The sequence below is a fragment of the Oncorhynchus mykiss genome, chromosome Y, assembly GCF_013265735.2.
Source record: "Oncorhynchus mykiss isolate Arlee chromosome Y, USDA_OmykA_1.1, whole genome shotgun sequence".
Classification (NCBI taxonomy): domain Eukaryota; kingdom Metazoa; phylum Chordata; class Actinopteri; order Salmoniformes; family Salmonidae; genus Oncorhynchus; species Oncorhynchus mykiss.
The window spans coordinates 35694337-35708973 of NC_048593.1; the positions used below are offsets into that span (position 1 = coordinate 35694337).

General features: G+C 41.6%; 1 protein-coding gene across 2 annotated transcripts; it reads left to right on the top strand.

Moving 5' to 3' along the window:
• The first annotated feature begins 9709 nt into the window (after positions 1 to 9709).
• LOC110509382 (T-cell surface antigen CD2-like) lies at positions 9710 to 13734 on the top strand. 2 transcript variants are annotated; one of them, XM_021590279.2, is made up of 5 exons: positions 9711 to 9886; positions 9986 to 10279; positions 10903 to 11157; positions 11392 to 11514; positions 12718 to 13734. In XM_021590279.2, coding segments are annotated over exons 1-5 (762 nt in total). In that variant the 5' UTR covers positions 9711 to 9798; the 3' UTR covers positions 12720 to 13734. The 2 variants fall into 2 exon arrangements, with proteins under 2 accessions (XP_036824188.1, XP_021445954.2); XM_036968293.1 differs by lacking the exon at positions 12718 to 13734 and having other exon boundaries at positions 9710 to 9886; positions 11392 to 11657.
• Positions 13735 to 14637: the final 903 nt, after the last annotated feature.

Here is a 14637-nt window from a genome sequence, read left to right on the forward strand (position 1 = left end):
TGTACAGAAACCCAGCCTAAAACCCCAAACAGCAAGCAATGCAGGTGTAGAAGCACGGTGGCTAGGAAAAACTCCCTAGAAAGGCCAAAACCTAGGAAGAAACCTAGAGAGGAACCAGGCTATGTGGGGTGGCCAGTCCTCTTCTGGCTGTGCCGGGTGGAGATTATAACAAAACATGGTCAAGATGTTCAAATGTTCATAAATGACCAGCATGGTCGAATAATAATAAGGCAGAACAGTTGAAACTGGAGCAGCAGCACAGCCAGGTGGACTGGGGACAGCAAGGAGTCATCATGTCAGGTAGTCCTGGGGCATGGTCCTAGGGCTCAGGTCCTCCGAGAGAGAGAAAGAGAGAAGGAGAGAATTAGAGAACACACACTTAGATTCACACAGGACACCGAATGGGACAGGAGAAGTACTCCAGATATAACAAACTGACCCTAGCCCCCCGACACATAAACTACTGCAGCATAAATACTGGAGGCTGAGACAGGAGGGGTCAGGAGACACTGTGGCCCATTCCGAGGACACCCCCGGACAGGGCCAAACAGGAAGGATATAACCCCACCCACTTTGCCAAAGCACAGCCCCCACACCACTAGAGGGATATCTTCAACCACCAACTTACCATCCTGAGACAAGGCTGAGTATAGCCCACAAAGACCTCCGCCACGGCACAACCCAAGGGGGGGGGGGGGGGCAACCCAGACAGGATGACCACATCAGTGAATCAACCCACTCAGGTGACGCACCCCCTCCAGGGACGGCATGAGAGAGCCCCAGTAAAGCCAGTGACTCAGCCCCTGTAATAGGGTTAGAGGCAGAGAATCCCAGTGGAAAGAGGGGAACCGGCCAGGCAGAGACAGCAAGGTGCGGTTCGTTGCTCCAGAGCCTTTCCGTTCACCCTCCCACTCCTGGGCCAGACTACACTCAATCATATGACCCACTGAAGAGATGAGTCTTCAGTAGAGACTTAAAGGTTGAGACCGAGTTTGCGTCTCTGATATGGGTAGGCAGACCGTTCCATAAAAATGGAGCTCTATAGGAGAAAGCCCTGCCTCCAGCTGTTTGCTTAAAAATTCTAGGGACAATTAGGAGGCCTGCGTCTTGTGACCGTAGCGTACGTGTAGGTATGTACGGCAGGACCAAATCAGAGAGATAGGTAGGAGCAAGCCCATGTAATGCTTTGTAGGTTAGCAGTAAAACCTTGAAATCAGCCCTTGCTTTGACAGGAAGCCAGTGTAGAGAGGCTAGCACTGGAGTAATATGATCAAATTTTTTGCTCTCGATGCTCTCGATTGTACATCTGTAGAAGTTTGTGAGTGCGTTTGGAGACAAGCCAAATTTCTTCAGCCTCCTGAGGTTGAAGAGGCGCTGCTGCGCCTTCTTCACAATGCTGTCTGTGTGGGTGGACCAATTCAGTTTATCCGTCATGTGTACGCCGAGGAACTTAAAACTTACTACCCTCTCCACTACTGTCCCGTCAATGTGGATAGGGGGGTGCTCACTCTGCTGTTTCCTGAAGTCCACAATCATCTCCTTTGTTTTGTTGACGTTGAGTGTAAGGTTATTTTCCTGACACCACACTCCGAGGGCCCTCACCTCCTCCCTGTAGGCTGTCTCAAGCCTACCACTGTAGTGTCGTCCGCAAACTTGATGATTGAGTTGGAGGTGTGCATGGCCATGCAGTCGTGGGTGAACATGGAATACAGGAGAGGGCTCAGAACGCACCCTTGTGGGGCCCCAGTGTTGAGGATCAGCGGGGTGGAGATGTTGTTACCTACCCTGACCACCTGGGGGCAGCCCATCAGGAAGTCCAGTACCCAGTTGCACAGGGCGGGGTCGAGACCCAGGGTCTCGAGCTTGGTGACGAGTTTGGAGGGTACTATGGTGTTAAATGCTGAGCTGTAGTTGATGAACAGCATTCTCACATAGGTATTCCTCTTGTCCAAATGGGTTATGGCAGTGTGCAGTGTGGTTGCGATTGCGTCGTCTGTGGACCTATTTGGGCGGTAAGCAAATTGGAGTGGGTCTAGGGTGTCAGGTAGGGTGGAGGTGATATGGTCCTTGACTAGTCTCTCAAAGCACTTCATGATGACGGAAGTGAGTGCTACGGGGCGGTAGTCCTTTAGCTCAGTTACCTTAACTTTCTTGAGAACAGGGACAATGGTGGCCCTCTTGAAGCATGTGGGAACAGCACACTGGAATAGGGATTGATTGAATATGTCTGTATACACACCAGCTAGCTGGTCTGCGCATGCTCTGAGGACGCGGCTAGGAATGCCGTCTGGGGTGGTAGCTTTGCGAGGATTAACACATTTAAATGTTTTACTCATATTGGCAGCGGTGAAGGAGAGCCCGCATGTTTTGGTAGCGGGCCGTGTCAGTGGCACTGTATTGTCCTCAAAGTGGGCAAAAAAGTTATTTAGTCTGTCTGGGGGCAAGACATCCTGGTCCGCGACGGGGATGGTTTTCTTTTTGTAATCTGTGATTGACTGTAGACCCTGCCACATACCTCTTGTGTCTGAGCCGTTGAATTGCGACTCTACTTTGTCTACTATACTGACGCTTAGCTTGTTTAATTGCCTTGCGGAGGGAATAGCTACACTGTTTGTATTCGGTCATGTTTCCGGGCACCTTGTCCTGGTTAAAAGCAGTGGTTGGCGCGTTCAGTTTCACACGAATGCTGCCATCAATCCACGGTTTCTGGTTTGGGAATGTTTTAATCGTTGCTATGGGTACGACATTGTCAATGCACTTTATGAAACTGGGCTCCACGGCGGATACTGGGCTCCACGGCGGATGCAATGAACTCGTTTTTATCAGAAAAGAACGTTGTTTAAAATTTCACGTGTCCAGCTTACTATCTACATGGATTTCAGAGCACTCTCATATGTGTGTACAGGAGTAGTTTTGTCTACATCCTAGTTTGTCCCGGGGATGTCCTTTTCAGCTAAAATAGTGTCCATTTTTAATCAATGAGAATATGAATACATTTACATGACCGCTTAGTACTGACTTTTCAATATTACCCCCTCACAACCTTTGGGTTTGGGGTGTGTCGATCTGTTAAGTAAGCCTCTAGGAAGAGGGAACGCAACACCCTACTACAACTCAACTCCCCGTGGAGTGAAAGAGATATGGGACTGTAGGTGCGAGTAAGGGTGACAAAGGCAGAAAATTGACCGTTTACTGGGAACGGTCAATTTAGCACCACCTGGTGCGCAAACCAAAATACACGGGGTGGTCCGCCCAGGTCTTACCTAGTGTGTATAGAGAGTACAGGTTATGTATGCCCGCAGGCCTCTTGCCTAAGCACTCCCTAGGTGCCTTCTCCTTCCCCCCTGGGAACAACAGAAAAGTACAAAAAAGTTTAATAATCAAAACAGTCCTTTGGACATAAACATACCTCCGCAGGACCGCTACAAAATACTTCACAAAAACCTGTCTCTCAGCAAAAACCCTGTCTCTCAGCAAAACCCTGTCTCTCAGCAAAACCCTGTCTCTCAGCAAAACCCTGTCTCTCAGCAAAACCCTGTCTCTCAGCAAAACCCTGTCTCTCAGCAAAACCCTGTCTCTCAGCAAAAACCAACATAGGACATACTAATCATTTTCTGAGAAACAACCAACATATGATTTAACACTCAACTCTATCTGAGAAACAAACAACCCAGGAAATAACCCTCAGCTCTATCTTAGAAACAACCAACCCAGGATATAACCCTCAGCTCTAGCTTAGAAACAACCAACTCAAGATATAACCCTCATATAACCCTTCTGAGCAACAGAACACTGGAGAAGGCGTCTAATGGGATACCGCTGTATCCTGACAAGAGGGCGGGGTCAGCTCCAATTAGCAATGGGGCCGACCAATCAGATGCTTGGGGGAATTTCAGGAAGCCATCCTGAAACACACACTCATACAAAACCACACAATCTTTCTTCTGCGCAACAAAGTCTGTAGAATTTCAGAGGTCCCCTACACGTTCAAATCAATCAAATAAAATCTTTTTAGTCACATGCGCCGAATAAAGCAGGTAGACTTTACCGTGAAATGCTTACCAGCCCTTTCTCAACAATGCAGAGTTAAAAAGGAAATAGTAGCACAATAAAATAACAACATCGAGGCTACAGTTGAAGTCGTAAGTTTACATACACTTAGGTTGGAATCATTAAAACTCATTTTTCAACCACTCCACAAATTTCTCGTTAAAAAACTATAGTTTCGGTGAGGACATCTACTTTGTGCATGACACAAGTAATTTTGCCAACAATTGTTTACATACAGATTATTTCACTAATAATTCACTGTATCACAATTCCAGTGGGTCAGAAGTTTACGTACACTAAGTTGACTGTGCCTTTAAACAACTTGGAAAATTCCAAATGATGTTATGGCTTTAGAATCTTCTGATAGGCTAATTGAAATCATTTGAGTCAATTGGAGATGTTCCTGTGGATTAATTTCAAGGCCTACCTTCAATCTCAGTGCCTCTTTGCTTGACGTCATGGGAAAATCTAAAGAAATCAGCCAATACCTCAGAAAGAAAATCGTAGACCTCCAAAAGTCTGATTCATTCTTGGGAGCAATTTCCAAATGCCTGATTGTACCACGCTCATCTGTACAAACATTAGTACGTAAGTATAAACACCATGGGACCACGCAGCCATCATACCGCTCAGGAAGGAGATGTGTTCTGTCTCCTAAAGATGAACGTACTTTGGTGCGAAAAGGGCAAATCAATCCCAGAACAACAGCAAACGACCTTGTGAAGATTCTGGAGGAAACAGGTACAAAAGTATCTGTACCCACAGTAAAACGAGTCCTATATATTGACATAACCTGAAAGGCCACTCAGTAAGGAAGAAGCCACTGCTCCAAAACCGCCATAAAATAGCCAGACTACGGTTTGCAAATGCACATGGGAAAAGATCGTACTTTTTGGAGAAATGTCCTCTGGTCTGATGAAACAAAAATAGAACTGTTTGGCCATAATGACCATGGTTATGTTTGGAGGACAAAGGCGGAGGCTTGCAAGCCAAAGAACACTATCCCAGCTGTGAAGCATGGGGGTGGCAGCATCATGTTGTGGAGGTGCTTTGCTGCATGAGGGACTGGTGCACTTCACAAAATAAATGGGATCTTGAGGAAGGAAAAATATGTGAATATATTGAAGCAACATCTCAAGACATCCCAAGTTTAAGCTTGGTCGCAAATGGGTCTTCCAAATGGACAATGACCCCAGGCATACTTCAAAAGTTGTGGCAAAATGGCTAAATAAGGACAACAACGTCAAGGTATTGGAGTGGCCATCACAAGCCATGACCTCAATCCTACAGAAAATTTGTGGACTGAAAAAGCGTGTGCGAGCAAGGAGGCCTACAAACCTGACTCACTTACACCAGCTCTGTCAGGAGGAATGGGCCAAAATTCACCCAACTTATTGTGGGAAGCTTGTGGAAGGCTACCCGAAATGTTTGACCCAAGTTAAACAATTTAAAGGCAATGCTACTGAATACTAGTTGAGTGTATGTAAACTTCTGAACCACTGGGAATGTGTTTAAAGAAATAAAAGCTGAAATAAATAATTCTCTCTACTATTATTCAGACATTTCACATTCTTAAAATAAAGTAATGATCCTAACTGACCTAAGACAGGGAATTTTTACTGGGATTAAATGTCAGGAATTGTGAAAAACTGAGTTTAAACGTATTTGGCTAAGGTGTATGTACATTTCTGACTTCAACTGTATATACAAAAAGTACCGGTACCAAGTCAAGGTGCAGGGGTATTAGGTAATATGTACATGTAGGTAGAGGTAAAAGTAACTAGGCAATCAGGATAGATAATAAACAGAGTAGCAGCAGCGTATGTGAAAATGTTTTTACATTGAGGCGTTTGTTGGAATGTCGTGAGTGTGTTGGTAGAGTCCAGTGAGTGTGTTGGTAGAGTCCAGTGAGTGTGCTGGTAGAGTCCAGTGAGTGTGCTGGTAGAGTCCAGTGAGTGTGTTGGTAGAGTCCAGTGAGTGTGTTGGTAGAGTCCAGTGAGTGTGCTGGTAGAGTCCAGTGAGTGTGTTGGTAGAGTCCAGTGAGTGTGTTGGTAGAGTCCAGTGAGTGTGCTGGTAGAGTCCAGTGAGTGTGCATAGAGCCAGTGCAAGAGATTCAGATGCCAAGCAGTTTCCATACCAAACAATGATGCAGCCAGTCAAGTTGCTCTCAACGGTGCATCATTACTTATGATACACTTCTGCTCTTAGCAAAAGCACTGCTATTTTAGTTATCAGTTAAACTGACTATTCTCTCATTTATTTAATTTACTTGTTTCAGTCATTTGGTTTGGGTTTTCAGTTTAGTTGTCTAATAGTGGTGGAGCATATTATTCTGTTTTATTTTTACGGCTGAATCAGTATGATAAAAAAAATTCAGTGTTTTTTTACAGAGCTGAGATGTCCTTTGAAATACAAACTGTAGGAATAGGCCTATAGGGGAAATCAGTCACTGATGCAGACATGGTGGCATTGCAAGAATATCAGAATGCTGTGAATCAAAGGGTTGCGAGTTGAAATACCTGGTGAAGACATGTTGAATGATATCTTCTGTTTGAATAAACATACACAATGTAATAAAGTGTGTAAAAGTTGAAAACACAATGTTAAAATCACAGAGAGAGAGAGAGAGAGAGAGAGAGAGAGAGAGAGAGAGAGAGAGAGAGAGAGAGAGAGAGAGATAGATAGAGATATAGTTTGCAGATGAGGACTCCGTGTTAGCAAAAGCTAGCCACTAGCCTTGCGGTATGGTTTGTAGCTTTTGTGCATGGCCTGACAAATTTTGTCAAACTATCAAAATGTGTTTTTCAGTGGTCAGTACTTGCAGTCCATGTTCTCAGCAGACAGAGAGCTGTGGTAAAAGTGGCTAACTGGGATGACTCGGTTCTGAACATAAGTCTGATGTGCTTCGTCAGAGCGAGGGGAAACCACAGAGGTTATACTAGTGGAACATGCATTGTGTGGCTTAGCAAGTTATTATTCCTAACACTTTGTAAGGTTCAGTCTTATGGTCTGCTCTTTACACTGGTATAAGAATAGGTTAAATATACAGTTCCAGTCATAAGTTTGGACACACCTACTCATTCAACGGTTTTTCTTTATTTTGACTATTTTCTCCAATGTAGAATAATAGTGAAGACATCAAAACTATGAAATAACACATATGGAATCATGTAGTAACCAAAAAAGTCTGGATATTTTGTGTGTGGATATTTTATATTTGAGGTTCTTCAAAGTAGCCAAAGATGACAGTTTCGCACACTCTTGGCATTCTCTATGACAGATTCACCTGGAATGCTTTTCCAACCATCTTGAAGGAGTTCCCACATATGCTGAACACTTGTTGGCTGCTTTTCCTTCACTCTGCGGTCCAACTAATCCCAAACCATCTCAATTGGGTTGAGGTCATGTCACGCCTGCTCCCGCTCCCCCTTCCTGGTGCCCAAAGGCGCCAGGCTCTCCATCATTACACACTACTGCCACCATCGTTACGCACACCTGCCTTCCCTTGTCACGCGTATCAGCGTATTATTGGACTCACCTGGACTCAATCTCCTGTTTATTACTTCCCCTATATTTGTCAGTTCCCCATCTCTGTTCCCCACTGTTGCAATAACATTCCTGCCATTTTGTTACCCGTGTGCTGATGCTGTTCCTGTCTTGTTCCTTGTCTGTTCCTCATTAAATGTTTGACTCCATGTACCTGCTTTTTGACTCCAGTGTCAGTCCTTACAGGTCAGGTGATTGTGGAAGCCAGGTCATCTGATGCAACTCTCCATCACTCTCCTTCTTGGAAAATAGCCCTTACACAACCTGGAGGTGTGTTGGGTCATTGTCTTTTCGATAAACGTTTTGAGATTGTGGAAATTACTTTAAGTACTTTTTCTAAATATTTATTTTAGGTGATTTAGGTGATATTTTGTAACATCATACTTTATTACTTAACTTTTTAAATAGATGATTCATATCTGATGTACATATATGGAAATAAATACTTTTGCTTAATAAATAATCTCCCTCAGTTTCTTTTAAAGTTGGAAGCAGAAGTGCCTCTTTCAGGGAGGAATCAGCATGACCTCTATTCAAAGCAGAAAAACACATCCAGGTTTCTCATTTTGCACTATTCCAGTTTACAACCTATTGCTTCAACCTCAGTTGTAGCCAAACTATCAAGATCAAGACAATGAAACGCCTTCCATTGCATCGTTTATTGTCTTTTCAGAAATAACTGATTTTGAAACATGTAGATAAGAAAATAGGAATGATAATTTGCATTGCAAGTACACTGTTTTAGCAAGCTGTGGTAAAGTGGCTAACTGATGTGAAAATGAAACGGTCTGATGCGCATCAACAGAGCAAGGCAAACCACAGAAGTTAAACTAGGCCCAGAGTGTAAAATGCATTGGGTACTTTAGCAGGTTATAATTCTATATTGTATATAAAGTGGTTAATGAGTGTGCTTTGCAGAGTAGCTAAAAAAGAAACGGTACAACATGTACAGTGTCTTGCGAAAGTATTCGGCCCCCTTGAACTTTGCGACCTTTTGCCACATTTCAGGCTTCAAACATAGTTTTATATCTTTATGTTTTTGTGAAGAATCAACAACAAGTGGGACACAATCATGATGTGAAAGTTCAAGGGGGCCGAATACTTTCGCAAGGCATGGTATATGAACAGCATCCCGCAGCCACACCTATTAGTGTTTCTACAGCTCAGTAGCTCAGCCTGGCCTGTGATCAGCCTGCTCTTCATGGAGAGAAGAAAAAGTGTTATTGTGTTGTTGACTGTACGTTTGTTTATTCCATGTGTCACTCTGTGTTGTTTTTGTCACCCTGCTTTGCTTTATCTTGGCCAGGTCGCAGTTGTAAATGAGAACTTGTTCTCAACTAGCCTACCTGGTTAAGTAATGGTGAAATAATGTATATATTTTTTAAAGTGAAAACATGAGTAGGACAAGGAGGTGAGTTGACATTGTTTACAGTGTGTCTCGTTGTAAGCACATTTTTTTTTTTTACATTTCTCTGTTCAGTGAGTGAAACTTGTAGAACGCTTGAACCCATATTGTCACGGTCGTCCTCCTCTTCATCTGAAGAGGAGAGGCGAAAAGGATCAGAGGACCAATATGCGGCGTGGTAAGTGTCCATGGTAGATCTTTAATAAAGAAAGACTGAACACTATACAAACGAGTAACAAAAACAATAAACCAAATTCGAACGTGAAGCTACAAAATGAGACCTGTGCTGACACAAGCCACTAACATAGACAATCACCCACAAACAAACAGTGCAACCCAGGCTACCTAAGTATGATTCTCAATCAGAGACAACTAATGACACCTGCCTCTGATTGAGAACCATGTTAGGCCGAAACAGAAATGCCCCAAAACATAGAAAAACAAACATCAAATCAAATCAAATCAAATTTATTTATATAGCCCTTCGTACATCAGCTGATATCTCAAAGTGCTGTACAGAAACCCAGCCTAAAACCCCAAACAGCAAGCAATGCAGGTGTAGAAGCACGGTGGCTAGGAAAAACTCCCTAGAAAGGCCAAAACCTTTATAGACTGCCCACCCAACTCACACCCTGACCATACTAAATAAATACAAAACAAAGGAAATAGGTCAGAACGTGACACATATGCTGTGGTTTCATGACTAGTTGGCCATTTCCCCATAGCAGGAAACAGAACTGTCTGAGCGTAATGACAACTACACATTAATTTCATGCCAAACTTTCTAGTTTACAAACATGTCCTCACCCCATACTCTAAGAGTTTTAACATCTACTGGTGGGCTTCCAATGTGGATGATGCTTCTTCACCTCTACATAAGCTATGGTAAGTAGGCTGAATAGTTTTTCTTGATAAGTCAAAAAAATATTTGTAACTATAGTTTTTTGCTCATCTATTTAAAGCATTGAAATGCTTTATTTTCAGTTGTTGCAGAAGACATCAGAGTAGTTGGACGTGTAGGAAACTCCATATTCCTTCACCCTAAAATGCACTTACACGCCAAGATCTCTGACATAAGATGGAAACATGATAATACAGATATGTTAATAGCTAGAAATGGTACGCTTGTTAATTTAATGGATAGGTGTGAGATCTTTCTAAATGGTTCACTGAAGTTTCAAGAAGGACTGACAAGAGACAGTGGAAATTATACTGTTGAACAATACAGTGAAAATGGAGGCCGTTTATCCGAGCGGCACATTGAGCTCAGTATTCTAGGTGAGTTGTTTGAAATTACACAATTCTTCAATTTGTCAGGGAAGTTTTAGCACAAACATACACGTCTATGTTGATTAAAGGGGCAATCTGCAATTCAAACAATAACAGTGTCCACCCAGCCATTGTTTTGGTAAACAGCTGAGGGATGGGGTTCCACTCTCCATCTGAGGGATGGAGTTCCACTCTCTATCCACTCTCAAATTCAGACTGAGCTATGGATGCACAATATCAAGATTATTGTTTCAACAATTTTTTTAAGCTATACAGTTTGTTTACAATCACATTGTTTATAAACAATGGAGTAAAACAGGCTTATATTTTGGTTTCTGGTGGGGTATGACAGTGGAACTAAGCTCATGAGGCATTTATAAGTAATATTCTTCAAGAATCAATGGGTATATCATTAATTTAAGTCCAAAAATTGATGTACCCGCTTGCAAATTGCCCCTTTAACGTACAAATTTGTTTTTTTGTTTTTTTTGGGCTTTCGTTCATTTATTGACCATGAATGTTAATTTATTTGCTTCATTTTGACTGAAAATAATATTCTCTGTTGTAGCTTGTTGATTGACTTTGCACTGTGTGAGTGTATATTTGTGTGACATGATTGATTTACATTTCAGAACCTGTTTCCAAACCAAAGGTGAGAACCTCCTGTACTTTTGATGGGAGAGTTGTTCTGACCTGCTCTGTTGATAAAGGAGACAGAGTTGTGATGATCTGGACCGAGCAGCCATTTGCCTGGACAGGGTCCAATCAGACCCTGAGCTCAGGTCCTGTTCTATTCCTGGACAGCCATACGCCTGGAAACCTGACCTGTGTGGCAATGAACGAAATAAGTGAGGAAGGCTTCAGCCCAGTTGTCCCAACATGCAGAGGTACAGTAACTCCTCATGGACTTTCTGCATACTATTGGTCCAGAACCGTTCTCTCTGGACAGTACAGTAGACCTGCCCATTACTTGTCCTTTAATTGAGTAGCACAGTATGTATTGAACCAAGCTTTGAAGGCACAAATATGAATCAGGGGATAGGGTACTACAGAACACAGTACATTTTTTAAGATTCATGAATACATTTAGAATTAAACTGTGGCATTTGTTTCGGGAAAAGGTCACAGGTCAGCTGTGGCTGCATTTGGTCTCTTTGCATTTGCACTGACGACACTGGCCGTCGCCATTCTACATTTGAAGAAGAGGCGTCAGAAAAAGAGAAAAGGTCAAAGTCAGACTGAATGTAAGTATCTACTTTTTGCATTTTGTTGCATTTCTATGGAAAATTCACATGGTACATTTACATAGAACATTTACATGGAACATTCGCATGAAACATTCACATGAAACATTCACATGGAACATTCACATGGAACATTCACATGGAACATTTACATAGAACATTTACATGGAACATTCACATGGTACATTTACATGGAACATTCACATGAAACATTCACATGGAACATTTACATGGAACATTCACATGGAACATTCACATGGAACATTCACATGGAACATTTACATGGAACATTCACATGGAACATTCACATGGAACATTCACAAGGAACATTCGCATGAAACATTCACATGGAACATTTACATGGAACATTCACATGAAACATTCACATGGAACATTTACATGGAACATTCACATGGAACATTCACATGGAACATTCACAAGGAACATTCACATGGAACATTCACATGATACATTTACATAGAACATTTACATGGAACATTCACATGGTACATTTACATGGAACATTCACATGAAACATTCACATGGAACATTCACATGGAACATTCACATGAAACATTTACATAGAACATTTACATGGAACATTCACATGGTACATTTACATGGAACATTCACATGAAACATTCACATGGAACATTCACATGGAACATTCACATAGAACATTCACATGGAACATTCACATGGTACATTTACATGGAACATTCACATGAAACATTCACATGGAACATTCACATAGAACATTTACATGGAACATTCACATGGAACATTCACATGGAACATTTACATAGAACATTTACATGGAACATTCACATGGTACATTTACATGGAACATTCACATGAAACATTCACATGGAACATTTACATGGAACATTCACATGGAACATTCACATAGAACATTCACATGGAACATTCACATGGAACATTCACATGGAACATTCACAAGGAACAGTCACATGGAACATTCACATAAAACATTCACATGGAACATTCACATGGAACATTTACATGGAACATTCACATGGAACATTCACATGGAACATTCACAAGGAACATTCACATGGAACATTCACATAGAACATTCACATGGAACATTCACATGGAACATTCACATGGAACATTCACATGAAACATTCACATGGATTATGAATGTATATTGTGTACGATTTTGAAATTGTCTTTCCGCAGAATTCTGCAGACCTCTTGCATCTGCTTCCAGCCAGAGAAAGAGACGACTATCACTGGAGTTGAATGATATCTATGTATGAAGAACAATGTGTTAATGGCATTTCAATAGCATCGATTTGTTTTCCAATGTGAAGTATGCACCTACGCACCATAATTACTGATCAGTTTTTACAATTCATTATGGTGTATTTCTGCGATAGATGTAATTTTATTGCATAGTCGTAGAGCCTAGAGAAGCGACATATAGGGCATTATTTCACCTGTATTTTGATATTGTATCATACCCGTACTGACTTCATTATCAGACTGGACCACTAGGTGGAAGCATTACAGTATGATAAAGAAACAGGGTGACGAGAGGTGAGAAGAAACATCACAGGATTACTGTCATTACATCAATAGTTTGTTTCAAAACATATGGACGCTGCTGGGACGACTGTAAATTATTCAATTTCAAACTGTTCTAGTTATTCTTGTCTAATGTTTGTTTAACTTCAAAATGTCCAGATAAAAGACTCCTGAGTGGCACAGCGGTCTAAGGCACTGTTTCTCAGTGCTAGAGGTGTCACTACAGACCCTGGTTTGATTCCAGGCTGTATCACATCCGGCTGTTATTGGGAGTCCCATAGGGTGGTGCACAATTGGCACAGCCTTGTCTGGGTTAGGATTTGGCCGGGGTAGGCCGTCATTGTAAATAAGAATTTGTTCTTAACTGACTTTTCTAGATACATAAATAGTATAGCCAGGGTTCTCTATTTCTGGATAGCTACCCTCCTGTAGGTTTTCAATCCAAATCTCACTTAGCACACCTGATTCTACTAATTAGTTGGTTGATAATCAGAATCAGGTTAGTTACAACTGGGGTTGGAGTGGAAACCTACAGGAAGGTAGCTAGCTCTCCAGTAACAGGGTTGGAGTGGCAACCTACAGAAGGGTAGCTAGCTCTCCAGTAACAGGGTTGGAGTGGAAACCTACAGGAAGGTAGCTAGCTCTCCAGTAACAGGGTTGGAGTGGAAACCTACAGGAAGGTAGCTAGCTCTCCAGTAACAGGGTTGGAGTGGAAACCTACAGGAAGGTAGCTAGCTCTCCAGTAACAGGGTTGGAGTGGAAACCTACAGGAAGGTAGCTAGCTCTCCAGTAACAGGGTTGGAGTGGAAACCTACAGGAAGGTAGCTAGCTCTCCAGTAACAGGGTTGGAGAGCCCTGGCACTACATACTACACTCATTACATTGTTCAAGTCACCAGTCCAGTTTCATTACAGGTGATGTTAGAATGAAGAATGTAAAAACATGTAAATATTCTTACTACAAGTTTTTTTTAAGTGTCAAATAAACTACATATGCATACATATAATTGTTATATTTGTACTATATGAATTGCAATGTCCTGAAGACAACACTAGCATAACGTCACCTATCTACAGTATATAGTCAATTCCCCAATTGAATTTACATTTTGGCACACAAAGTGTCATTTAGCAGTGTAGCAATGGCTCTAATCGCATATTGATTTTCATTGCGGATCTTAGTAAATAGGTACAAGGACTTTATTACAAAGTACGTTTTGAGAAGACAACTTTCTTATCTTCTAAACGTAGTAAAGTACATATTTAGATTTATTTTCAACTAAAATAAATGTTTGGATAGGTAATTACATTTGCAGGTTATTTTTTCCTGAAATAACTATGTAAATAATTAGTGGCTTAACTAGTTCACATCAATTGTAATAATGAAAGTAAATTTACTCATTTCAAAACACTTTATCCAATTGTGTTATTCTAAAATTGGTATAAAAAACATTAAGGTATTTCCAATTTATTTCCCTTGATCTTCAATAGACTTGTGTAATAAAGAAGGAAGTATGTCTATTCTGCACAGAATTAAATGATGATCTAATAGGGTGCAGGTAATGCTGTAGAA